The sequence below is a fragment of the Lepidochelys olivacea genome, assembly GCF_965140295.1.
Source record: "Lepidochelys olivacea isolate rLepOli2 genome assembly, chromosome: 11".
NCBI classification, from domain to species: Eukaryota; Metazoa; Chordata; order Testudines; family Cheloniidae; genus Lepidochelys; species Lepidochelys olivacea.
The window spans coordinates 18,058,265-18,083,454 of NC_140421.1; the positions used below are offsets into that span (position 1 = coordinate 18,058,265).

General features: G+C 40.8%; 1 protein-coding gene across 6 annotated transcripts in view; it reads left to right on the plus strand.

The window, feature by feature from the left end:
• MGAT5 (alpha-1,6-mannosylglycoprotein 6-beta-N-acetylglucosaminyltransferase) overlaps window positions 1-25,190 on the plus strand; it is a 327,724-nt gene that overhangs the window by 160,859 nt on the left and 141,675 nt on the right. For 4 of the 6 annotated variants that reach the window (XM_084643162.1, XM_084643160.1, XM_084643161.1 and 1 more), the window contains one exon: window positions 19,847-20,243. In XM_084643162.1, the coding sequence (XP_084499288.1) occupies window positions 20,003-20,243 (241 nt within the window). In that variant the 5' untranslated portion in view covers window positions 19,847-20,002. Of the gene's footprint in view, window positions 1-6,566; window positions 6,703-19,846; window positions 20,244-25,190 lie in introns of those variants that run through there. The other 2 variants (XM_084643163.1, XM_084643164.1) reach the window with 2 other exon arrangements.

Consider the following 25,190-nt stretch of genomic DNA (forward strand, 5'->3'; position numbering starts at 1 on the left):
CAATCAAAAAAGAGCTTAGTTGAGCTCTGAACTTTGATAGCCACATGTTATGCCGAATTCATTTATTCTGTTGCATGCCAAGGGGTTAGAATGTGTTTTACCAATCTGACAACCTTTTTTCTTGCTCTGTTGGTTTGTTGCTTTTGCCGCTGTTACCTAAGCTTGTGAGAGCAGTCCAGTGCTTCTACACAGATTTACAGTGCTTAATGCTTAGTATAGGCAATGTAAACTCATATTTTTCATTTAGGTGAGCATGGGCCATAGCTGAAGTGGTGCTGCTCTACTGAATTTGCAAGTAAAGATGTTCCATGAGTGTCCATTGAGTACAGTATATATTGATTCTCCCTATGAAATCTAGATAGATATTAAGTCCTGCATGTATCCAGAGAACTGCCAATCCCCTACCAGCTTAGCTAACAATTGGATGATAGGATATGGATAACATGGTAAATTATGGTCTAGTGCTTAGCATTATTCCTGGCTTTGCCTCTAACATACTATGTGGACTTGGACAAGTTATTTAACCTCTTTGCCTTAGTTACAATTCTCAGTAAGACTTTACAATCTCATAGGGGTGTAGAGAATTAAATAAGTGCTTTGAAAAAAATTAGGGCTGTCGATTAATTGCAGTCAACTCACGCGATTAACTCAAAAAATTAATCGTGATTAATCACACTTTAAACAATAGAATACCAATTTTGGATGTTTTTCTACATTTTCAAATATATTGATTTCTATTACAACACAGAATACAAAGTGTACAGTGCTCACTTTATATTATTATTTTTGATTACAAATATTTGCACTGTAAAAATGATAAAAAATAGTATTTTTCATTTCACCTCATACAAGTACTGGAGTGCAATCTCTTTACCATGAAAGTGTAACATATAAATGCAGATTTGACCAAACACAAAGAAGGTACCGATGTGAGATTTTTAAAAATAGCTCCAGCATTCGACCCAAGGTTTAAGAATCTGAAGTGCTGTCCAAAATCTGAGAGGGATGGGGTGTGGAGCATGCTTTCAGAAGTCTTAAAGGAGCAACACTCCGATGTGGAAACTACAGAACCCGAACCACCAAAAAAGAAAATCAACCTTCTGCCGGTAGCATCTGACTCAGTTGATGAAAATGAACATGTTTTGGTCTGCTCTGCTTTAGAGTGTTATCTAGCAGAAACTGTCATCAGCATGGATGCATGTCCTATGGAATGGTGGTTGAAGTATGAAGGGACATATGAATTTTTAGCGTGTCTGACACGTAAATATCTTGCGACGCCAGCTACAACAGTGACATGTGATCACCTGTTCTCACTTTCAGGTGACATTGTAAACGAAGCAGGCAGCATTATCTCCTGCAAATTGTAACCACGCTTGTTTGTCTGAGCAATTGACTGAAGTAGGACTGAGTGGACTTGTAGGCTCTAAAGTTTTACATTGTTTTATTTTTGAATGCAGTTATTTTTTGTACATAATCCTACATTTGTAAGTTCAGCTTTCATGATAGAGATTGCACTGTAGTACTTGTATTAGGTGAATTGAAAATACTATTTCTTTTGGGTTTAATAAATGTAATCAAAAATAAATTAAAGTGAGCACTATACACTTTGTATTCTGTGTTGTAATTGAATCAATATATTTGAAAATGTAGAAAACATCCAAAAATATTTAAATAAATGGTATTCTGTTATTGTTTATCAGTGTGATTAATCGAGATTAATTTTTTTAATAGCGCAATTAATTTTTTTAGTTGCTTGACAGCCCTAAAAAAATACATCTGCTAAAAGATACTAGAGAGCAACTAATCCAATAATCTGTGTTTACCACTGGTTTCTGCTGGATGGAATCAGAACTGATCAGCTGTTGATGACAGGCCCTATAATTACTAAAAGCTACGTGAGATTTTCCTTTAATGCAGGTAGTTGGGCCTATGCTTTTGTAGCAGAAGGGTGTGGGTTCTGTCCCTATTGTTGCTATGGAGTTCTGAGTGGCCATGGTATGTGTTGCATGGTGACAGCTGTAGTCACAGATTTCCTGATATTTTTATATTATCCTATATAACAACATGTATCTCACTTCAGCAAGCCCTTCAAAAATAAATCTCTTAAGTCATAGGAGTGATATAACTGATTTATGAGAATCTGACAGTTGAGAGTGAAAAGTGATGAGCAGTGTCAGAATAACACAATTGCTGAACCAGCAAAATTATTCTACAAAATATTCATATCAGCTGAGGTGGATAAGCACCTGGCAAATGCTTACCTACCTATAGTTTTGCAAGCTGGCATTACAAAGATGGTATAAGACAAATACTATTGCATGGTGTGAGATGGTTTCTAATATTTCTTTTCTCTTTTTGTAGGTGACAAAATGACTTGCTAATCCTTTGGTCTTATACATTGATATATTAATAATATCATATAAATATGAAAATTTACATACAGTAAAGGAAATATGTATTAAAAGACGCAACTGACATACACAGTTGTGACTAACTTTGAAATTTAAATCAGAGGCAAATTTTAATTGTCAGCTCTTCAAAAAATTTGAGAAAAGAACTATGCTGAAATAAGTGAGGACTGGAATAAGCTATAGCACAGTTGCTTGCAAACTCTTCTTTAATTACCGAAATTCTAATTCCATTCAATTCTGTGCGTTCTCAGGTAGTGCTTATATTTAGTTTGTCTAGTCTCAAAAAATATACTATATTCAAAATGCTTGCCAAGAACAAATCTGTAGGAAGAAATTTTTTATGCTGGCCCAGGGTCAAAACTTTCCCACATAACAAGAAAAAAAAAACCACTACAAAAGACTTTGTTTAAGCTGAGAATTTTTTTAAAAAAGGCTTTGTTCTTTCTGTGACTCAGTAATATACAGTTGATTTAAAATATGGATTGTTCATTTCCCATGATTTTTAAAATTTGGCTTTATTTTAGTTTAAATATTTCAGTTGGGGAAAAAAGAAAAGGAGTACTTAGAATCATAGAATATCAGGGTTGGAAGAGACCTCAGGAGGTCATCTAGTCCAACCCCCTGCTCAAAGCAGGACCAATCCCCAACCAATCACGAAAGCTTATGCTCAAATAAATTTGTTAGTCTCTAAGGTGCCACAAGTACTGCTTTTCTTTTTGTGGATACAGACTAACACGGCTGCTACTCTGAAACCTGTCAGTTGGGGAAGACTCAGTTGCTTGCCTGAGTTCCACCGCATTGGCTTTTGAGCTTTAAAACTGGACTAATTATAGGGTTTTATGGAAAAATCTTGTTTTTCAAAAGCTGGTTACTTTTAATTTTTCTTTGAATTGTGCTTATTTGTGAAGTGTGTTTCATTGATGGGGATGGGGAGTGAGCTGTAGCTCATGAAAGCTTATGCTCAAATAAATTGGTTAGTCTCTAAGGTGCCACTAGTACTCCTTTTCTTTTTGTGAATACAGACTAACACGGCTGCTACTCTGAAACCTGTTTGCATCATGTATGTCTCTTTAGTTGTGCCGGCACAGCTATCTTTAATTTTAACTATATCTTTTTAAAAAAAATATTTTCAACAAAGAGAATACAGTATGACTGTTCCAGGGAGGTTGCCCGAGTAACACAAACGTAAAAATATAAAAATGTTATGCAGAATTATAGTGCTCAGATTCAGCAAGTTTGTGTCCTTCCTTGCAAAACAGACCATGCTTCACGTGAACCTAAAATAATACCTCTGTCTTTTCTGACCTTAGTCTGTCTGGATTCTGGCCTGGGTAAAGTCAAGGATTGCACTACTTTTGTTGGTCAGTGACGTTCTGGCAAGGAATAAAGATCAGTTGTCCACGCAGATGTGAGGTCTGGGATAACGTGGAATGGGAGGTGCTGTTAACTTGCCTGTGGTCCCTGGGGGGTTGAACAGAGCTGCCCTTGGGTGGCTTTTTCCTTTCCTCTTGGATAGGATGCAGAAAGTGGTAACTACTCTTTTACCAAGAGGTCTCATTTGGGTGGTGTGTGCTAGGGTGATTTGTGCTTTATCCTGTGTATGTGGGAGCCTGTTAGGAGAGTTAGTGAGACATGCTGAAGTGCTTTCAGTATGTTGTTGACACCTAGCATATAGTTCCACCTTGTCTAGCCCAGATGTAGTGAGGGTCTTTCTTTGTATAGGAGTGAGAGTAAAGCACAGATGAGAGCAGGCTGGTTGAGGCATAGAACACTCTAGTGACCTTAGACCAGGGGTGGGCAAACTATGGCCCAGGAGCTGCATTGGCCCTTCAGATGTTTTGATCCATCCCTCAAGCTTCTGCTGGGAGCAAGTTCTGGGGCTTGGCCCGCTCCAGCTGGGCAGCAGGGTTGGGAGTTCGCCCCGCTCTGTGCATGCCATGGCTCTTCCTGACTCCCAGAAGCAGCACCATGTCCCCCCTCTGGCTCCTACGCGTAGGGGCAGCCAGGGGGCTCCGCACGCTGCCCACGGCCCAAGCCTGGCCCCCACAGCTCCTGTTGGCCAGGAACTGCAGCCAATGGGAGCTTCAGGGGCAGCGCCTGCAGACAGGGCAACGTGCAGAGCAGCCTGGCCACACTTCTGCATATGAGCCAGAGGGGGGGACATGACGCTGCTTCCGGGAACTGCTTGAGGTAAGCGCTGCCTGGAGCCTGCCCCCCTCCCAGGCCCCAACCCCCTACCCCAGCCCTGATCACTCTCCCACCCTCCAAACCCCTCAGTTTCAACCTGGAGCACCCTCCTGCCCCCCCAACCCCTCATCCCCACCCCAGAGCTTGCACCCCCAGCCGGAGCACTCATCTCACCCCTGCTCCAGCCCAGAGCCCTGTCCTGCACCCTGAACTCCTCAATTTCCATACCCAGATGTGGCCCTCAGGCCAAAAAGTTTGCCAACCCCTGTCTTAGAACTTCCATGTGGTGCGTTGTCTTCCTCTGTGAATTCCACTTTCTCTGTGCATATGTAGAGTAACTAGCTTACTTTGGGTAACAAAATACGTTAAATAATAAGTTACAGTATTTAGTTATTACAGATAGACAAATAAAATGTATAAGTTTGGTCATTCCTCTTTATTACAGCTAGCACTGGACAGCCATTCCCTCTTGGGGAGAGTGGATTTTTTCCCCCAACTAACAGAATTGCTAACTAAGGGCATGTCTACAGTATGGGTACTACAAGAGCACAACTGTAGTTAAGCTGCTGTAGCACCCATAGTGCTTCCTACATCAATGAAAGCTGCGTCTGCGCTGGGGGTTAGATCAGGTCAGCTTAACTAAGGCACCTTGGATGTGAATTATTTGCACCCCTGAGTGTTACATCTTGGTAATTTTAAGCCTAGAGGAAGGCTAAGCATCAACTTCATCGTTACCGCTTTTCTAGGAATTGTAGAGTCTCTTCACCTTTTAGGATTGGGCTGTAAATCATGAGACCTGCATGCCTTCCATAAAACTCTACTTTCTGAATTATCTGAAATAAATTATACTGTATAACTCGCATGGAAACTAACCTTTGTCAGTGTGGAAGTGAGGGGGAAGGGTGGTAATCAGCATCCATGTTGGAAACTTGATGAGGTTCCTCATCCATTGCTCCCACTTTTGAATTTACTAAAAATGGATAAAATAGCTTGCAAATGAGCAAGCACGTTTCTAAATGACTCTTGTAGAGTTTTCTGTGTTGCTTTAAAAACTATGAGAAAACCTTTTCTCCCAATTGTATGTTGATTGACTCTCTCAAGCTTTTCTTCAGAGTAGACTTGCTGGCAAAGAATCAGCTATTTCTTGATTTGCTTTTTTTAAAAGATCAGATATCATAAAGCACTTCTGCTTTTTCATTGAAAAACTACTACCTCAGGCCTTGAAGTTTTACTGGATGTGAGAGGTTTGAATTCCATGTTGAAGAAAATCAGCTTTCAGACCCACCATCTTCTATCATCTCATCTGAGTAGCTCTTGTCAGGACTGGGAAGAGAATGTAATGTTTGTGAATGAACACTAATTCCAAGCTTTCTTACAACTACAATACCCACCTGCGGAAGTGAAGAAACAGAGCCAGAAGAGTTCCCAGAAGTCACCTACTACCGGACAGGCCTGACAAAGAACATAACAGAACGCCACTAGCCGTCACCTTCAGCCCCCAACTAAAACCCCTCCAACGCATTATTAAGGATCTACAACCTATCCTGAAGGATTACCCAACACTCTCACAAATCTTGGGAGACAGGCCAGTCCTTGCCTACAGACAGCCCCGCAACCTGAAGCAAATACTCACCAACAACCACATACCACACAACAGAACCACTAACCCAGGAACCTATCCTTGCAACAAAGCCCGTTGTCAACTGTGCCCACATATCTATTCAGGGGACACCATCACAGGGCCTAATCACATCAGCCACACTATCAGAGACTCGTTCACCTGCACATCCACCAATGTGATATATGCCATCGTGTGCCAGCAATGCCCCTCTGCCATTTACATTGGTCAGGCTGGACAGTCTCTACGTAAAAGAATAAATGGACACAAATCAGATGTCAAGAATTATAACATTCATAAACCAGTCGGAGAACACTTCAATCTCTCTGGTCACGCAATCACAGACGTGAAGGTCGCTATCTTACAACAAAAAAACTTCAAATCCAGACTCCAGCGAGAAACTGCTGAATTGGAATTCATTTGCAAATTGGATACTATTAATTTAGGCTTGAATAGAGACTGGGAGTGGCTAAGTCATTATGCAAGGTAGCCTATTTCCCCTTGTTTTTTCCTACCCCCCCCCCCCGACATTCTGGTTAAACTTGGATTTAAACTTGGAGAGTGGTCAGTTTGGATGAGCTATTGCCAGCAGGAGAGTGAGTTTGTGTGTGTGTGTGTGTGTGTGTGTTCCTGGGGGAGTAGGGGGGGTGAGAGAGCCTGGATTTGTGACCAGCAAGAGAGTGAGTTTGTGTGGGGGGGGGGGCGGGGGGTGAGAAAACCTGGATTTGTGCTGGAAATGGCCCAACTTGATGATCACTTTAGATAAGCTATTACCAGCAGGACAGTGGGGTGGGAGGAGGTATTGTTTCATGGTCTCTGTGTGTATATAATGTCTTCTCCAGTTTCCACGGTATGCATCCGATGAAGTGAGCTCACGAAAGCTCATGCTCAAATAAATTGGTTAGTCTCTAAGGTGCCACAAGTACTCCTTTTCTAATTTCAATGTGTTTTTCTAGTTTCCCAAATAAAGGCATTTTGAGACAGTGACAAGATGAAAGGTTATTAACCTTCTGGCATTTGCTTAGGATTCTTCATTCCTCACACCTGAAACAGTCAAAGAAGGTTCTTTCCATTCTGGGATGTTTTTTGTCACTCTTCTGTGCTTCTGTCTAAATGTATAAAGCCATTTCAGTGTTTAACTTGAGTCACCTTAAGTAGATTTGTGACAGAATCAGCAGGAAACTTGAGTAATCACACATTTTTACTTCCAGCATTTTTCCCTGGAGCTTTGGTTTAAAGAAAACTAAGCTGTATGTTATCTCAAACAATGGCATTAATGTGCCCCTCACTGGTTTTCAAGTTCTTACATATTTCTGTATTATCCTTCTCCACAGCTCTGACCTCTACCTTCGGTGTCTTTTAATCTCGTCTGGTTCTCTTAACTTCAAAATCACACTATTACTGCCAGGCTTGGAATGCACTGCAGTACCACTGATTTCCTTTTGATGCTTGGACTCACGAATCAGACTAACCTGTGGTGATGTTCTGAATGCTGTTATGGCTGTCATTGCTACTTTGCTACAGATAAATAAACCCCTAAGTATTAAAAACAGGATCAGTGGGGCCATATGTACTTGTTCTGCAACATCTCTTTACTATCAGATCATTGTCTTTCCAAGCCTCGTCTGCATTAGAAGCTCTGAAGAAGTATGGGCTTGGAGTCACCTGGCTGGGCATCTGTTTTATTGTTGGGTCATCTTGTTATACTTATTCAGCAGTCCTAACTGGCTAGCACAACAGATTTCTCTTTTCCATAAAGGGGAATGTAGCTTCCATGAGCTTCAGAATAGTGGATAGAGCGCAGAGCCCAGAGTGGATAGAGAATAGTGGATAGGAAGCAGATAGTGAGACAAAGTGTTGTCCCAGAGCATAATTCCAGAACATTAATTTTCTAGCGTATTTTGCATTTTCTTCTGATGAAAAGTTTACTCTGATTATGGGCACACCCTTCAATAATTGATTATGTATGCTGAAATCATAGGTTGCAGCGAGTCTGAGTTATTTGTTTATAACTTGGTATGATTAGCTTGCACAAGGCAGTACAGTAGATCCTATTCCAAATAACTTACAGTTTAAAGGTACAGTGGATATAATAAAGTACAGAATAAATGTAGAAGGTAGGAGCTCTGCCCCATTGGTGTTTTTTCAGAAATCTTTTAAGAAGATAAAAGGAAGAGAAGAGCTGGGGGTGCTGAATTGGTAAATGAGTTGCCTATTTTTTAGTTGGGATAATGGGGAAGGGTATTTATGTTGAACCTACTCAGGACAAGCACACTGAAGAGTAATGATCCGAACACCTTGCATCCAAGATTTACTTTGCTGTGTTCATTTTTTAGGACAACAAAACTTCTGATTTGCATCAGAGTGAGATTTGTAGTTACAAAAAAACCCCCCGAAAAACAAAAAACCTCTGGGGGAGGGATTGTTACTGTTTTAGTCTCTCCTGGCATCACAAAATTGGATGACAAATAAATAGGTCACTAGCATGAAGAGAGGTGCATCTGCTGCTGCCCATTTCTGTGTAGCTAAGCTTCATAATGTGGTATGCTTGGTAGGAAACTGTACTAAGTATTTTGAAATCTTTCCAGTCAGGGACTTTCACAAAAAATCTTTGGGTTGCCACGCATCCTGTTGACAAATGATGAAGGTAGGATGCTTGTTCAAGGCAAAAAGTGGTTGTGTTTTTTTAATGGCATCTCACCAAAGGCTGCTCTTCTCCCCATGACCTCAATTTCCCCTACACTTTCGTCCTTAAAAAGAAAAGAAAAAAAATATTTTTACTTCTAATCTCCCTCAGTCCGTCTGTCCTGCCTCAGCTGTCAACCTGGCATCATTCTTCTCTCGCTGTGTTGACTTGCATCTAGAGGTGGTTATTCTGTGTCCCACTTCAGGTGTAGTTGAGGTTTAGGAGAGGGACGAGAGCATTCTGTTTAAAAAAAAAAAAGGGGGGCGGGAGGAGCAGGAAAGAGGACAAAAATGTCTTTCAAGAATTCCTTAATTCTTACCTTAAGGTAACTGCTTTGTGCATTTATTTTATGTGTTAAGCAATTTAAATTCTGAAATGTGCTTTTAATAACGGGTAAAAGAAGTTACTGAACGAGTTAACTCATTATCGCATAGCTTTCTCTCTGTGAGGTGATCTGAAGGGCGACTCCTTCAGGCTAAGACAGTAGGCACTGTGCATGGGTTGACACAGTTGTAAGTTGCTATCTGCATATCTTTTGTTTGCTTACTGGTGTTTGCAGTAAATGCACTGTTTTCTCCAAAGAGCATCTGTCTTCTTGCTAGCTGTGGTGAGTTTTGCATTTTATCAGATTGTCTGCTTCAGATGTGAAAAGTGGGAAACGTTTTAAATTGAATTTTTAAGATGTAAATTTACCAAACCATTTTAAGGAAACTAAAAGGTTCATTATGGGCTAATTCAAAGCCCACTGAAGTCATGGGAGCCTTCCCACTGATTTCAGTGAGCTTTGGACCTGGCTGTATTTGTTGTATAGATCTCACATTAGATGGGTGTTGGCTACAAATATTCTAGTCTGGGAAGCACTAGGTACTCTGCTTCTCTTTGACCATTGTAAATTACCATGTTGATAAATGGGAAGAGGATGATGTGTCTGAGGCATTAAAATGTAGACAGGATTGATAATTAATACTTAAAGTTCCATTTTGCATCTTTCTGTGACTTGGTTGCTGCTATCATTGCCTGATGCATAGACATTTCCTTCTGTGTGAAGCAAGCAGGAGGCAACCAATAGAAACTAAGAATTTTTTGCACTCTGGCTGGTATAACTGCCCCCCTCCGTCCGTCTCCCACAAATAGGAGAAATTTCAAAGAACTCATGAATGGACAAACACTTTCTGAACCATGATGGTTTAGATGTTGGTGTAACAGTTGCCGAATAGCAAGTAAAAAACAATTGCAGAAAAACACGTTAAAAAAAAAATCTTGTTTATGTGTATGCATGCGTTTTGTAACCCTATAGGCATTCCCTAGTTTCCATTACTTATTCAGATATAACATCAGACATTTTGGTACTATATATATTGTGTATGGGAAAGGTTTGTGGCGTTGCAAACTGCCCAACAATAGACAATATGTTCATATAAAGTAGAACCTTTTTCTTAGAATCTAGCGTTTCTTCATGTCTGTTTTTCTGTGCTCTTCCATTAGGTTTTCAGTGGATCTCTATGCAGTCACCTCCATTCGAAGAGAAACGGCTGCTGAACATAATTCTAAAGTGCACTGCCTTTTTTGTCCCTCTCATTAACAGTTCCATTATTTAAATTTAATTAACTGTGTAAAATGACCACACGGAGCAAGTCAGTAACCCACCTCACCAGTAATGCTGTGCCTATAAACGGGAGATAGAAAGAAAACAAGAATTACATGTTGTCTGAAGCCATACAAGAAATTAGAGAAAGCAAGGGAAAATCAGTCTGAACAAACTAGCTGAAAAAACTGTAACTGAGACTTAAAGCTGTTTCTGAATAGAGATTAGCCAACTCTGTGAAAACTAGGTGGGATGTAGGCTGAAATACCCTGCTATTAATTTGCTTTTCATGGGTTGATCTGAACATACCAACACTATCTGATATGCAGCAGACCATCTACTGTGAGGTAAAAGTTAGCATTACTGGTAAAGTTTAATGTGTGTATATTTTAGGTGGAATTTTTGCCCTTACTTACATGCGTCACTAGTACTAGAGCTATCTATCTCGGTTAGCTTTATAATGCTGAGAATTTACATGAGTGCACACGTATGCATCTCTTTAAATGGGTTCGTCCACTGCCTGAAGCGTAGAGCATGAGTCCTGGCATCACTTTTCTGTGGAATGTTGGGTCGTGCCAGATGTGTCCACTCACACTGGAGTTTTACTGCGTGTGTGTCTGGTGTATTTGGAATGCTTTTGATAGGGTTGGCCTTTAAATGATCATAATCCAGCATCCACATTAGCAGCCTATCCATCTGAATGGAGGTGGTGGTAGTTTCAGTGTCAGTCTGGACTGCAGACTCCATAGCACAGTAGTGTATTGCTGCATATTGCAGAAACAATACAAACAGAGAAATGTAGTGTTTTCCATTTTTAAAAAAGATCCTAGATTCTGGAAAATATTTGCATGGAGATCCTAGATCTGTCATTTTGAGAGTACACATTTGATTAGTTATGAGTTATATGTGCTAAGTATGCTGCTTTCCAGCGCTCCATAATTGCAAGTCCATCACTGATTCATAGAACTACTGAACCATACCTTGAACTGAGACTGTGGAGCAACACTGTCCCAAACTTCTGTTACCACCTGACCTCTTATTAGTACAGACTGGAAAGAAAATGTCACGAATATATATATGTTTGAAAAAAACAAAACAAAACCCTAAACTTCTGTAACTCTTCTGCAACAGATTTTGTTTTTAATAAGATACATGCTATAGTACGTGTAATCAATCTGTATGAAACTTTGCAGCAGAACAAGAATTAATGTTTACATGATATTTTGGCTGTTAAATCTTATCTCAGTATTGTTTAACAAATCAAAACAGCCCATTCTGCTTGACCTTCTCAACACATGTGTTGTACAATCATGCATACTAGTCTAAGCTAATGTCCATATAAGCAGTGGTACTTGTATGCAAAGTAGTGAGTTAGATGACACAGTAGTTCAAACTGAATTTACAGTATTTAAAAAATCTGAATGGACATAAATTTCAGACTGTGCGATATATAACCTTTATTTCAAAAGAAACAAGGATTAATGTAAATAGGGAAGCATGAAACCCTGAAGTGAATACGTATCAGGTCAGCCTTTGTTTTAATGCAGAATTATTTATTACAATATTTGGATGGAAGTGCAAAAGGTTTTTCCCACCTCTCTGCATCAGAGTGCATGAAAGAAATTTTTTTAACCTTGGATATTTGATAGCAAGGAATTTAAATTAATATGCATTTTTCAATATAAAAACTGAATCAGTCTGGGTCTGCAGATCTCACTGCTACTTGAAGGTATATCTACACAGCAAAAACTCATGGGCTAGCCTATGCTAGCTAGCTTGAATCCAGCTAGCATGGGTAACAATAGCAGACATGATAGCACAGTGCCTTGCTCCTATATGGGGACCGTGCCACGCTTGCACTATCTGTGCTGCATTGTCTTAACTGCCGTTGTTACCCGCGCTAGCTCAGGCAACTACACTAGTGCTCAGCTTTTGCTGTGTAGATGTACTCTTTGTAGCTTTGTACGCTACAATGTCAATTAGATGGTTTAGAATGCTGAGTAAGGCATGCCATTTATTATTTAACATAGAAATAGCACCATATGTTTGTAGGGCACTTTATAGAAGAAAGACAGAGTCTTTGCTTTGAATAATTTAGCCCTGGTCTACTCTTAAAATTTAGATTATTGTAGCTATTTTGCTTGGAGTATGAAAAATTCACATCACCTAGCAATGTAGGTAAGTCAGCCTAGACATGGCTAGGCCGACGGAAGAATTCTTCCATCAACTTAGCTACTGTTTCTTCGGTAGGTGGATTACCTACATCAGTGGAAAAACCCCTTTCACTGATGTAAGAAGCATCCACTCTACAGGGAAAACATGACATAGCTGCAGCTCTGCTGCATAGCACTCATGGTGTAGACGTACCCTTAGTCTAAATAAACTGGTGGGGTTCTTTTTACCAAATACTCCAGTGTAGCGAGTAGGGGACCACTATGCCTTTTATAACTGGACTGTGTGTTTCATTGAAAAAATTTGGGGGGAGGGGGCATTGCTTGTTTCATGGGGGGGGGGTTTGGGGGTTTTGTTGTTGTTTTTTTTTTAAGAATTGTTAAATTTTTTTCTCCTACCGGCATGAAATATCAGAAACTGGCAGTCTCATATCAGAGTGATGAATTCAGTAGAAAAAGGGCTTGCTATTTTCTTAATTACTGAAGATGATTCTGACCCAAATTGTATGTGGTGTTGCAATTATCATGAACTTCTTTTTATGAAAATAACTTCAGAAACACGAAAAACTTGTATAACCTGAGTGTCGATTTTAGTTGAGGTGATGTAACTTACCATTTTTGCTTAAAGAGATGCATTTCAAATTGCTCTTAAATAAAGAGCTTCTTTTTTCATTGGAACACATAGGTAACACACATTCCTGGCTATTTCCAGCAGAGTATTCACATAGTTTTTCATATGCTCTGCTTTGTTTGGCCCATCAGCTATTTTCAGAGCCTTATCTAAAGATAATTCTGCTCAGATACAATTCTCAAGTGCTTTTACATCAAATCTACTTCTGTACAGTACTCAATGCAGTATTTGCTATTTTAGATTGTGGTTCAGTCCCATCTAAAGTAGTTGGATCCCCACATCTGTGAGCCAAATCAGAGACCAGATTTTTTTTACTTTTGTTTTGCCTATCACTTACTCTAGAGACATGTACAAAATACACATGTGGAACAATGTCTACCATCTAAAGTCCCTCTCATCCCACTCAAACAAGACTCAAGACATGATGAGTTTTGGGGAAAATAGATTTTGAAGCATTCTAATCAACTAATTCAGGTTCTGTTAAACTGTGGAGGAGAGAATTCCTGATTTGAGGCCTCACTAAAAATATCATGCTACCAGTCCCAACCTATTTAAACCTGGTGATTGTTTAGCTCATGTTACTGTGCATAAAGAGGGGTTCTCTAAGGTCACCAGACACCTCAAAGTACATAGGCAACCATTCAAAGTAGCTTAAGATAGGAAATTGTGTGTTGGTGTGTTTTAACTGTGTCCGAGTTCAGTTTTACTTACTTTCACGGCTCTCGACCAGAACAATACTACAAAAATCTGTTTTATGCTGTATACCTGGTTTCTGAACTCCAAAGTGCTCTGCTGGTCTCTGTGTGTTGACAGTTTAGGCCCCTATCCTGGCAAGACTTATGCACGTGCTGAGCTTCACACACTGAGAAGTCCTATTGAAGTCTTTGCATAGTGTTTGCAGAATCAAGGCCCTAAATTAAATTTCAAGCTCTTTGGAGCAGAGAACTTGTCTTCATACGTGTATTTAAATCCTCATATACACCAGTAGTACTATGAAACTAAAGATCACTTGGCTATAGGATTCTGGGTATTCATCAAGCTCCTAGACATTAGAATTTCTGAACTAAGAATTAGTAGACTAAATGATTGAGTAGTTGTCTAGGGTGGCTACTTTTACTTAGACCGTGGAAGCTGGATCATTCATCTTGTTCCTAGTCATGTGAAGGAGGTTGGGTGTGTGGAAGATGATGGGAGAATAGGGTAGTCTTTTTTCCTCCCCCAATCAGAGCCCTGTAATCTTTTTCCTGAAAATTTTAACTAATATTTGTTATGCATACTTCAGTTCAGCTCATGATCTTCACTGGATTCCATTACATTCATTTTCTTCCTATCGTATTCAATACACAAATCTGCAAGAGACAGTCTATTATATGTGTTTGTTTTAAGTCCAAGAAAAATTCTAATGCCTTCAAAAATTGACAGTGTTAACATTTTCTGTGAAAATGGCAATTTTCACATTGATTTTTTTGGTTAGTATAAATTTTATCTAGCCAGAGCTTGAGCTTGGCCCCATCTGCTTTCCCTGTGTAGGCTCTGTCCCTGGAGCTGCACTGAAGGGTCAGGAAGGGGCACTGCCTGGTAAGGGGAGGGGTTCAGTATTCTTGGCGTGTAGCCTTCTGTTCCTTGCTCCAAGTCTTTGCCAACATTCCCATCAGAGGAACATAACTGCTGATTGATGGCAGCTGCAACAGTGGGGGAATGAGGCATGCAAGGAGCCTGGCAGCCAAGACCACCTGCACAGAGTCCTGTCCGTTTCCCCTGATGGGCAGAGCCCTCTCCTGACTCCAGCCTCTCAGTATGGCCCCATCAGGTCTCCATGCCCCTGATAACCTGATCAACCCCCGCACGGGGCTGCACCCCATAATTTGCGAACCTCTACCCTAAACAAACATCAGTAAAAACCTTATAGCACCTCTGTGATGGGTTTGGTCACAGAGACCCCCTTCGGACTGTCACTTGATGTGCTGAGACTACATCTGAGCCCATCTTCCCTGCTAGCTTGGGACTTCAGAACCCTGCCTTGTTGAGCCAGATACGGTAAACTACTGCAACACAGATGCAGGGTCTGAACTATGCCCCGAAAGCTGCAGACTTAACTGAAAACAGCTTAGCAAGTGTTCCTGTCTCCAACTCCCAGTGGGATCCAAACCCCAAAAAAATCCGTTTTACTCTGTATAAAGCTTATACAGGGTAAACTCATAAATTGTCTGCCCTCTATAACACTGATAGAGAGATATGCCCAGCTGTTTGCTCCCCCAGGTATTAATTGCTTACTCTGGGTTAATTAATAAGCAAAACTGATTTTATTAAGTATAAAAAGTAGGATTTAAGTGGTTCCAAGTGATAACAGACAGAACAAAGTAAGGTTTCAGAGTAGCAGCCATGTTAGTCTGTATCCGCAAAAAGAAAAGGAGTACTTGTGGCACCTTAGAGACTAACAAATTTATTTGAGGATAAACTGTCGTGAGCTACAGCTCACTTCATCCAATGAAGTGAGCTGTAGCTCACGAAAGCTTATGCTCAAATACATTTGTTAGTCTCTAAGGTGCCACAAGTACTCCTTTTCTTAGAACAAAGTAAGTTACCAAGCAAAATAAAACAAAACACCTAAGTTTAAGTCTAATACCTTTAAGAAACTGAATACAGGTAAATCTAACCCTCAGATTTTCCAATAAGCTTCTTTCACAGCCTAGCCTCCCTTTAGTCTGGGCCCAATCCTTTCCCCCTAGTACAGTCCTTGTTCCAGCTCAGGTGGTAGCTTGGGGATTTCTCATGACTGCAGCCCTCTTTGTTCTGTTCCACCCTCTTATGTAGCTTTGGCACAAGGTGGAAATCTTTTGTCTCTCTGGGTCCCCAGCCCTCCTCCTAAATGGAAAAACACCAGGTTTAAGGTGGATTCCAGTACCAGGTGACATGGTCACATGTCCTGTGAGACCCCAAGCCTTCATTCTTCCTGGCCTGACTCACAGGAAGGCTTACAAGTAAACAGCCATTTACAATCAATTGTCCTAGTTGATGGCAGCCATCAAGATTCCAAACCATCATTAATAGCCCACACTTTGCACAATTACAATAGGACCTCAGTTACATTTTATATTTCTAGGTTTCAGAGTAGCAGCCGTGTTAGTCTGTATTCGCAAAAAGAAAAGGAGGACTTGTGGCACCTTAGAGACTAACCAATTTATTAGAGCATAAGCTTTCGTGAGCTACAGCTCACTTCCTCAGATGCATTTCCACGATATGCATCTGAGGAAGTGAGCTGTAGCTCACGAAAGCTTATGCTCTAATAAATTGGTTAGTCTCTAAGGTGCCACAAGTCCTCCTTTTCATTTTATATTTCTAGTTTCAGATACAAGAATGATATATTTATACAAATAGGATGACCATACTCAGTAGATTATAAGCTTTGTAATGATACCGTACAAGAGACCTTTTGCATGAAGCGTATTCCAGTTATATTATATTCTTACTCATGAGCATATTTTCATAAAATCATATGGAGCGCAATGTCACAACGTCATTTATGCCATGCATTTTGGTTACTCTTGTTTCATCTTGAAGCACAGTATAATTATGGAAAGAAATAATATAATTGTAATGGTTAAAGATCGTATTGATATAGGGCTGACAACTTTTATATGTAATTTCAGTTCATTGGGGGAGTTAGTGTCTTGGATGTCTTTGATTTCAAATCACAGAGTTGTTTTTACATATTGAATTTCCAGCATTTTCACACTTGGATATTACAAGAGAATGGTCAAACTTTAAATCCATGCATTTTCTAATATAGGTGATTGGAAAAAAGGTTCCCAGAATAGAATTAAACAGAAAGAATTGAACTTACCCAGTGCGATCACCAGGAAATGTGTTAGCCTACCTAGGCTTGTGGAGAGAGCACTCATAAAACAATTTACTTCCTTCTGTATGGGTTTCTGAAGCATACCTAACCAAGGGTATGCTACATTATCTATAGTGAAATCAAATACAAACAATTTCCATTTTTCTCACACCCGCCCTTTTCAAAGCTAGCATGGGTACAAAGCAAAACTATAAATGGAACTTTTCAGCAATAGAGGAATTAAAGTAAAATATAGACACAGAATAACTCACTTTGGTACATAATGATCTTTGGACTAACTGTATTGCAGTAATGAAAGTGCATGCACAAGACTTTTTTGTACTATATTCTGGCCCAAGGTGGCAGTTTTCCTCTAAGGAGTGGTTAACTCTACCAAAAGCAAGGCTTCTGATAGAATTTTTGATGTGTCGATAAGTATGTTCAGTAGTGCTAGCAGGCATATCTGTAGTTACTGTATTAAAACAGGCAACATCTACATTATCTGTGCAAGTACAAAATAGAAAGAGAACCCATTGTGTGTTCTATACTCCTGCTGGGAACATTATAAAGTTAAAAGGATAATGCTTTACTAAATCTGTGTTTTTAAATGATAGGTTACACTTAATTTCCTTTTAGTATTTCTCCTTTTTACAGTGTTTTATGCTAAAAAACCTGACTTGAAACTTCCTAAGTAAGCTTTCCTTGTTCTGTTTAATATTAACAAATACGTTCAAAAAATTGGGCGTTGGCTAGGTTTTATTGAGTGTATTATGCAAAGATGGAGCCACTACTTGATTTTTAGATAGTCAGATACTAACTCTTTGCTGAAATTGCATATGCTGAAATTAGAACAGTGAGAGCATTTTAAAAGAGAAAAGGTGTAGTGTGACAGTTCAGATATATTTATATTCATAAGTGTGGCACAGAAATGTGCTCATTGAACTCTTACTTATTATGAAATAACTTTGAAGCTATTCCTCTGTGACACATGTCACAGAGGCCACACAAGAACAATAAGAGATTCTTCCAATCCTCTGAATACTTGTAATGTAAGCCAGGAGAGCTTGCGTTTGCTTAAATAATGCAGAACACTTATTTCCCCTTTCCCTTGAGAGAATCCACTTTCCTGATCACCTATCTAGCCATATGCCCTAGTTCTTGCCAGAAACGAATAGCACCGTCACTGCCAGCTAAAATTACTTGTTCTCTGAGAAAAGAATGATGGTAGGTGTCATAAATATAAAGGGAAGGGTAAACCCCTTTGTCTCTGCTTGGCCACAAAGCAGAGAGAAACCAAGCTGCTTTCAGTTTCAAAGCTGCCTTCTGGACTTCCTAAAAATTCCTTTTTAAAATCTGTATTTCTAGTTCAAAAAATCTCAACTGGATCTCAAAATGATTTCAGGTTAATCCCACCGCTGCCACCATGTCAAGGTTCCTCCCCCACTCTGAACTCTAGGGTACAGATGTGGGGACCTGCATGAAAAACCTCCTAAGCTTATCTTTACCAGCTTAGGTCAAAGCTTCCCCAAGGTAACAAATATTACCCCCGTTATCCTTGGAATGGCCGCTACCACCACCAAACTAATACTGGTTACTGGGGAAGAGCTGTTTGGACGCGTCCTTCCCCCCAAAATACTTCCCAAAACCTTGCACCCCACTTCCTGGACAAGGTTTGGTAAAAAGCCTCACCAATTTGCCTAGGTGACTACAGACCCAGACCCTTGGATCTTAAGAACAATGAACAATCCTCCCAACACTTGCACTCCCCCTTTCCTGGGAAATGTTGGATAAAAAGCCTCACCAATTTGCATAGGTGACCACAGACCCAAACCCTTGGATCTGAGAACAATGAAAAAGCATTCAGTGTTTTACAAGAAGACTTTTAATAAAAAATAGAAGTAAATAGAAATAAAGAAATCCCCCCTGTAAAATCAGGATGGTATATATCTTACAGGGTAATTAGATTCAAAAACATAGAGAACCCCTCTAGGCAAAACCTTAAGTTACAAAAAAGATACACAGACAGAAATAGTTATTCTATTCAGCACAATTCTTTTCTCAGCCATTTAAAGAAATCATAATCTAACACATACCTAGCTAGATTACTTACTAAAAGTTCTAAGACTCCATTCCTGTTCTGTCCCCGGCCAAGACGACTACAGACAGACACACAAACCCTTTGTTACTCTCCCTCCTCCCAGCTTTTGAAAGTATCTTGTCTCCTCATTGGTCATTTTGGTCAGGTGCCAGCGAGGTTACCTTTAGCTTCTTAACCCTTTACAGGTGAGAGGAGCTTTCCCTTGGCCAGGAGGGATTTCAAAGGGGTTTACCCTTCCCTTTATATTTATGACAGTAGGATTGTTTTAAATCCACTATATTGGCAAGATAAGATCTTCATTCACCCATTACACTGAAATACCTTTTCCTTGAAATTCAGATTGGAAACTTTTTTTAAAGAATTGAATTTGGTCCAAATTTTCAAAGGTGTTCTATGCTGGTTAACATACATTTAATTTTTTTATACTTGTTCTCTTTCCAAATCTTTTCCCAGCTTGTTCCTGCTCTGATTCATATTGTAAAGTATAACAAATTAAAAATGTATAAAGAAAACATGTTTTCTACTCATATTTTGCAAAAGTTAAAATACAAACAAAATACAGTTTGAAGATTCTCTAGTACTTTATGGTGACCATGTGCTTTTTTCCCTTTGTTTTGGCAGCAGCAGGATGGAACTGAAAGGAGGAAATACACTGACTAATGCACCAGAGTGAGACTGATTCCTGCATTGTGATCTTTACATACCTGGACCATGCATTTGCTCCTTGGTTTCTTGCTTTAAGAACCCGTGCAGTGATTGTGAAGCTGTTGGGAAGCCATGGCGTTCTTTACTCCGTGGAAACTCTCTTCTCAGAAACTTGGGTTTTTTCTGGTGACTTTTGGCTTTATTTGGGGAATGATGCTTCTGCATTTTACTATTCAACAGCGAACTCAACATGAAAGCAGTTCAGTCCTTCGTGAGCAAATATTGGATCTCAGCAAAAGATATATCAAAGCATTGGCAGAAGAAAATAGAAATGTGGTTGATGGGCCTTATGTTGGGACGATGACAGCATATGGTGAGTGCATATTCTAGAATACCTAGAAGCTTCCTAGAAAATGCTGGTTAATTACCATATATACTCGTTCATTAGCCCATTCGTTTATAAGCCAACCCTCCCCCTCCCCCCCCCCCCGAAGGGTAGGTAAAAATAGTAAAAACTGTATGACCCTTTCATAAGCCGACCCTATATTTCAGAGGTTGGCAAACTTTTTGGCTCCCAGGCCCGCTGGCAGGTCGGAACATTTTGTTTACCTGGAGCGTTCACAGACATGGAGCCCCTCAGATCCCTGTGGCCGCGGTTCGCCGTTCCCAGCCAATGGGAGCTGCGGGAAGCGCCATTTCCTGCAGCTCCCATTGGCTGGGAACGGTGAACCACGGCCACAGGGAACTGAGGGGCTCCATGCCTGCAGACACTCCAGGTAAACAAAATGATTATGTATTAGATATTCAATTCAATGATTTCATAGTTTAAAATCATGAAAGTTTGGTGTAGACCTGTTTATAAGCTGACCTCCGCTCTTTGATGCATCACTTTTTTACCAAAAATATTCGGTTTATGAACGAGTATATGCGGTAATTTATTTTCTCAACATTAATTATGGCTTAAAAAACTGACCTCATAATGCAGCCCAATTGACCAAGCTGTATACTGGTAATCTCCCCATGGACAGCGGGAGGAAATCCTCCACCCACAAGGTGTGGAGGAGCAGTAGAACCATTCTGCTGTAGGTTGAAATAGTGTCCTGTGGCTTCTTCAGTCCACTGGTCATTCTCTTCCGTGGTCTTAATTACTGATCTACCAGTCCTGTCTCTTAAGCCTCTAGGGCTCAAAGCCCCAGCAGAGTAGGGTTCTGTGGTGCTGAATCCATACTTAAAATCCCCCAAATCCAGCCTTCACTTTCCTCAGTGGAACTGTACAATTACCGTTAAGAATGTATGGTTGTGGAGGGAAATGCACCATTTTGTTCTGTAACTGTAATATTTGTATTCAAGTTAAGCAGTAAACATTTGCCTTTATAATGGAAACTTCAGCACTACATTGATTCTGTTTTAAAATAATTTTCTGAACTAATTAAGGTTAATGGGTTTTCTGGTCACAATCTGTCCAGCAGACAGAATATAACCAGTCATCAATAGGAACAATCAAGTCTACAGACTACAATCATTCTCTCACAACTACATTACGATCTCCTAGTTTAGTCTGCACTTTCTATATTCAGGGACAGCTCTGCCTCTGTGGTTTGAATGGGATGCGTCAGTTTTTTTTCTAGTCTTACAGAAAAATTCCAAGCTAAGATTATTAATAGCTGGCAGTGACCAAAGCGGTTCCAGCCTTTCCACTGGCTAAGAACCAAAGTTTGTTCTTCAGCCTTGCCAGAGAGATTCTTCTCAAAATGGTCTGGTTTCAGTTTACATTATTCTTTTTTGTTGAAAGATGAATTGGAGAATGTATAAAACCTTGGAAAACTCAGAACTGAGAATACACATGGAAAAGTCTCAGTGATACAACAGGAAGGTGCTGGAGTTTGAAACATGCCTAAGAATTGCAAAGAAATGTTGTCTTAGAAACACCTTAAAAATGATCACCAGAATGTATCATTCTGTGATATGATGATAAATATGAAGTTACAGCAGCTGGGCTCATACTGGAGAGGATGCAAACAACAGAGCTAGATCCCGTATATATTGCCCCAACATTCAGCAACACTGGGCTGGAGAAAGTGTGTGAATGTGCCAATATCTGGTATGACCCCGCACATAGACCCAGCTTAATTCAGGGAAGTAATTCTGTTTATGGGAAAAGCCCAAAGTTCTATACCCGGCCAGTAAATTACTTATTTTGCTTTGGTGGAGAAAAGAAAAACCTTTTATTGATATGGTGATGCTTCAATGTCATATGGTACACTCATCCAACAATGGTTCTGAAGCTTGCTTCCATGACATTGTATTGGGAGGTGGAAGGGACCCATCATTAGAGTTGTGATCATTACCCTCATTGGCTAAGAAAGCAGGCTTGGGTGCCTTGGCAGCTGCATTTTTTGTCGGGTGGGGCTGTCCTCAGACTAGTGCTTCACACATAGGCGCCGACTTCCCCGTGGGTGCTCGACCCCTGCACCCCCTGGCCCCACCTCTTCCCACCCCCCTCACTGCCCTCGCCCCACCCCTTCCCCAATGTTCCCAGCCCTGCCCCCATTCCACCCCTTTTTCCCAAGTCCCCCCTCCACCCTGCCTCTTCTCTGCCTCCTCCCCTGAGCGCATGGCATCCCTGCTCCTCCCCCTCCCTCCCAGAAAGTCCTAAGTGCTGCCAAACAGCTGTTGGAAGGCGGAAAGCGCTGGGAGAGAAGGGGAGGAGCTGGGATGCAGCATGCTGGAGGAAGGGGGAGAAGGAGGCAAGGAGGGGGGAGCTTGGCTGCTGGTGCCTATGCCTTCACCCACTCCCACAGTGGGGAGAGGAGGACACCTCTTGCCACGTCTACAACAAAATGGCAGATGAAATTCAGTGCTGATCAATGCAAAGTAATACACAGTGGAAAAATAATCCCACCTAAACTTACAAAGTGAAGGGGTCTAAATTAGCTGTTACCACTCAAGAAAGAGATCTTGGATTCGTCCTGGATAGTTCGCTGAAAACATCTGCTCAGTGTGTACTGGCCGTCAAAAAAAACTAACAATGTTAGGAACCATTAGGAAAGAGAGCTAATAAAACAGAAAGTATCATAATGACACTATTTAAGGACATAAGAACTGCCATACTGGGATCACACCAGTGGTCCACCTATCTCCATATCCTGTCCCTAACAGTGGCTGCTACCCGATGCTTCAGAGGGAATATACAAAACAGGGTAATTTCAAGCTATCCATCCCTTATCCAGTCCCAGCCTCTGGCAGTTGGAGGTATAGGGACACCTGGAACATGGAGTTCTACCCCGACCATCTTGGCTAATAGCCATTGATTATACTTATCCTCCATGAATTTATCTAATTCTTTTTTTAATCCAGTTATACTTTTAGCCCTACAATATTCGAAGGTTCCACAGGTTGTGTGAAGTAGTACTTCCTTTTTGTTTGTTTCAAACTTGCTGCCTGTTAATTTCATCAGCTGTTATGTGAAGGGGTAAATAACACTTATTCACTTTCTCCATGCCATTTGTGGTTTTATAGACCACCATCTCATTCGCCCCTTAGTTGTGACTCTTCTAAACTGAACAGTCCCAGTCTTTATAATCTCTCCTTCTATAGAAGCTGTTCCAGACCCTGAATCATTTTTGTTGCCCTTCTCTGCACCTTTTCCAGTTCTAATATATCTTTTTTGGATGAGGTGACCAGTACTGCACTCAGTATGTTAGGTGTGGGCATACCATGTATTTACATAGTGCAGTGGTTCTCTACCTTTCCAGACTACTGTAACCCTTTCAGGAGTCTGATTTGTTTTGCATACCCCAAGTTTCACTTCACTTAACTCAGGCTTTGGCTTCAGCCCCGGGCTCAGGGTTTGGCTTTCTGCCCTGGGCCACAGCGAGTCTAATCCTGGCCCTGGTGACCCCATTAAAACGAACTCACCTACAGTTTGAGAACCGCTGATATATATAGAACAGTATAAACAAGTGATTGACTGTAGCAAATATGGCAGGCGACCAGCTTGGCTTAACAGTGAGATCTTTGGTGAGTTTAACACAAAAAGGAAACTTACAAGAAGTGGAAACTTGGACAGATGACTAGGGAGGATTATAAAAATATTGCTCGAGCATGCAAGGGTGTAATCAGGAAGGCCAAAACACAGCTGGAGTTGCAGCTAGCAAGGGATGTGAAGGGTAACAAGAAGGGTTTCTACAGGTATGTTAGCAACAAGAAAAAGTTCAGGGAAAGTGTGGAACCCTTAATGAATGGGGGGGCGGGGGCGGCAACCTAGTGACAGATGATGTGGAAAAAGCAGAAGTACTCAATGCTTTTTTTGCCTCAGTCTTCACAGACAAGGTCAGCTCCCACACTGCTGCATTGGGCAACACAGTATGGGGAGGAGTTGAGCAGCCCTCAGTGGTGAAAGAACAGGTTAAGGACTATATAGAAAAGCTGGACATGCACATGGGCCCAGATCTAATGCATCTGAGGGTACTGAGGGAATTGGCTGATGTGATTGCGGAGCCATTGGCCATTATCCATGAAAACTCGTGGCGATCAAGGGATGTCCCGGATGATTGGAAAAAGGCAAAGATAGTACCCATCTTTTAAAAGGGGAAGAAAGAGAACCCAGGGAACTACAGACCCGTCAGCCTCACCTCAGTCCCTGGAAAAATCATGGAGCAGGTCTTCAAGGAAACCATTTTGAAGCACTTGGAGGAGAGGAAGGTGATCAGGAACAGTCAACATGGATTCACCAAGGGGGGAGGTTTAGGTTGGATATTAGGAAACACTATTTCACTAGGAGGGTGGTGAAGCACTAGAATGGGTTACCTAGGAAGATGGTGGAATCTCCATCCTTAGAGGTTTTTAAGGCCCAGCTTGACAAAGCCCTGGCTGGGATGATTTGTTTGGTGTTGGTCTTGCTTTGAGCAGGGGGTTGAGCAAGATGACCTCCTCAGGTCTCTTCCAAGCCTAATCTTCTGTGATTCTATATGAAATTTTAGTTTGTACTAACTTCGTTAGTGCTTTTTATGTAGCCTTTTGTAAAACTAGGCAAATATCTAAATGAGTTGGTGTACCCCCCGAAAGACCCTGGTTGAGAACCACTGACATAGTCGCATTATGATATTTTCTGTCATGTTATCTAACCCTGCCCTAATCATTCCTAACGTTCTGTTAGCTTTTTTGACTGCTGCTGCACATTGAGCAGACGTTTTCAGAGAACTATCCACAGTGACTCCAAGATCTTTTGTTGTGTGGTAACAGCTAACTTAGACCTCCATCATTTTGTATGTGTAGATGGGATTATTTTTTCTAATGCCTATGGTATGCCCAGACCTTG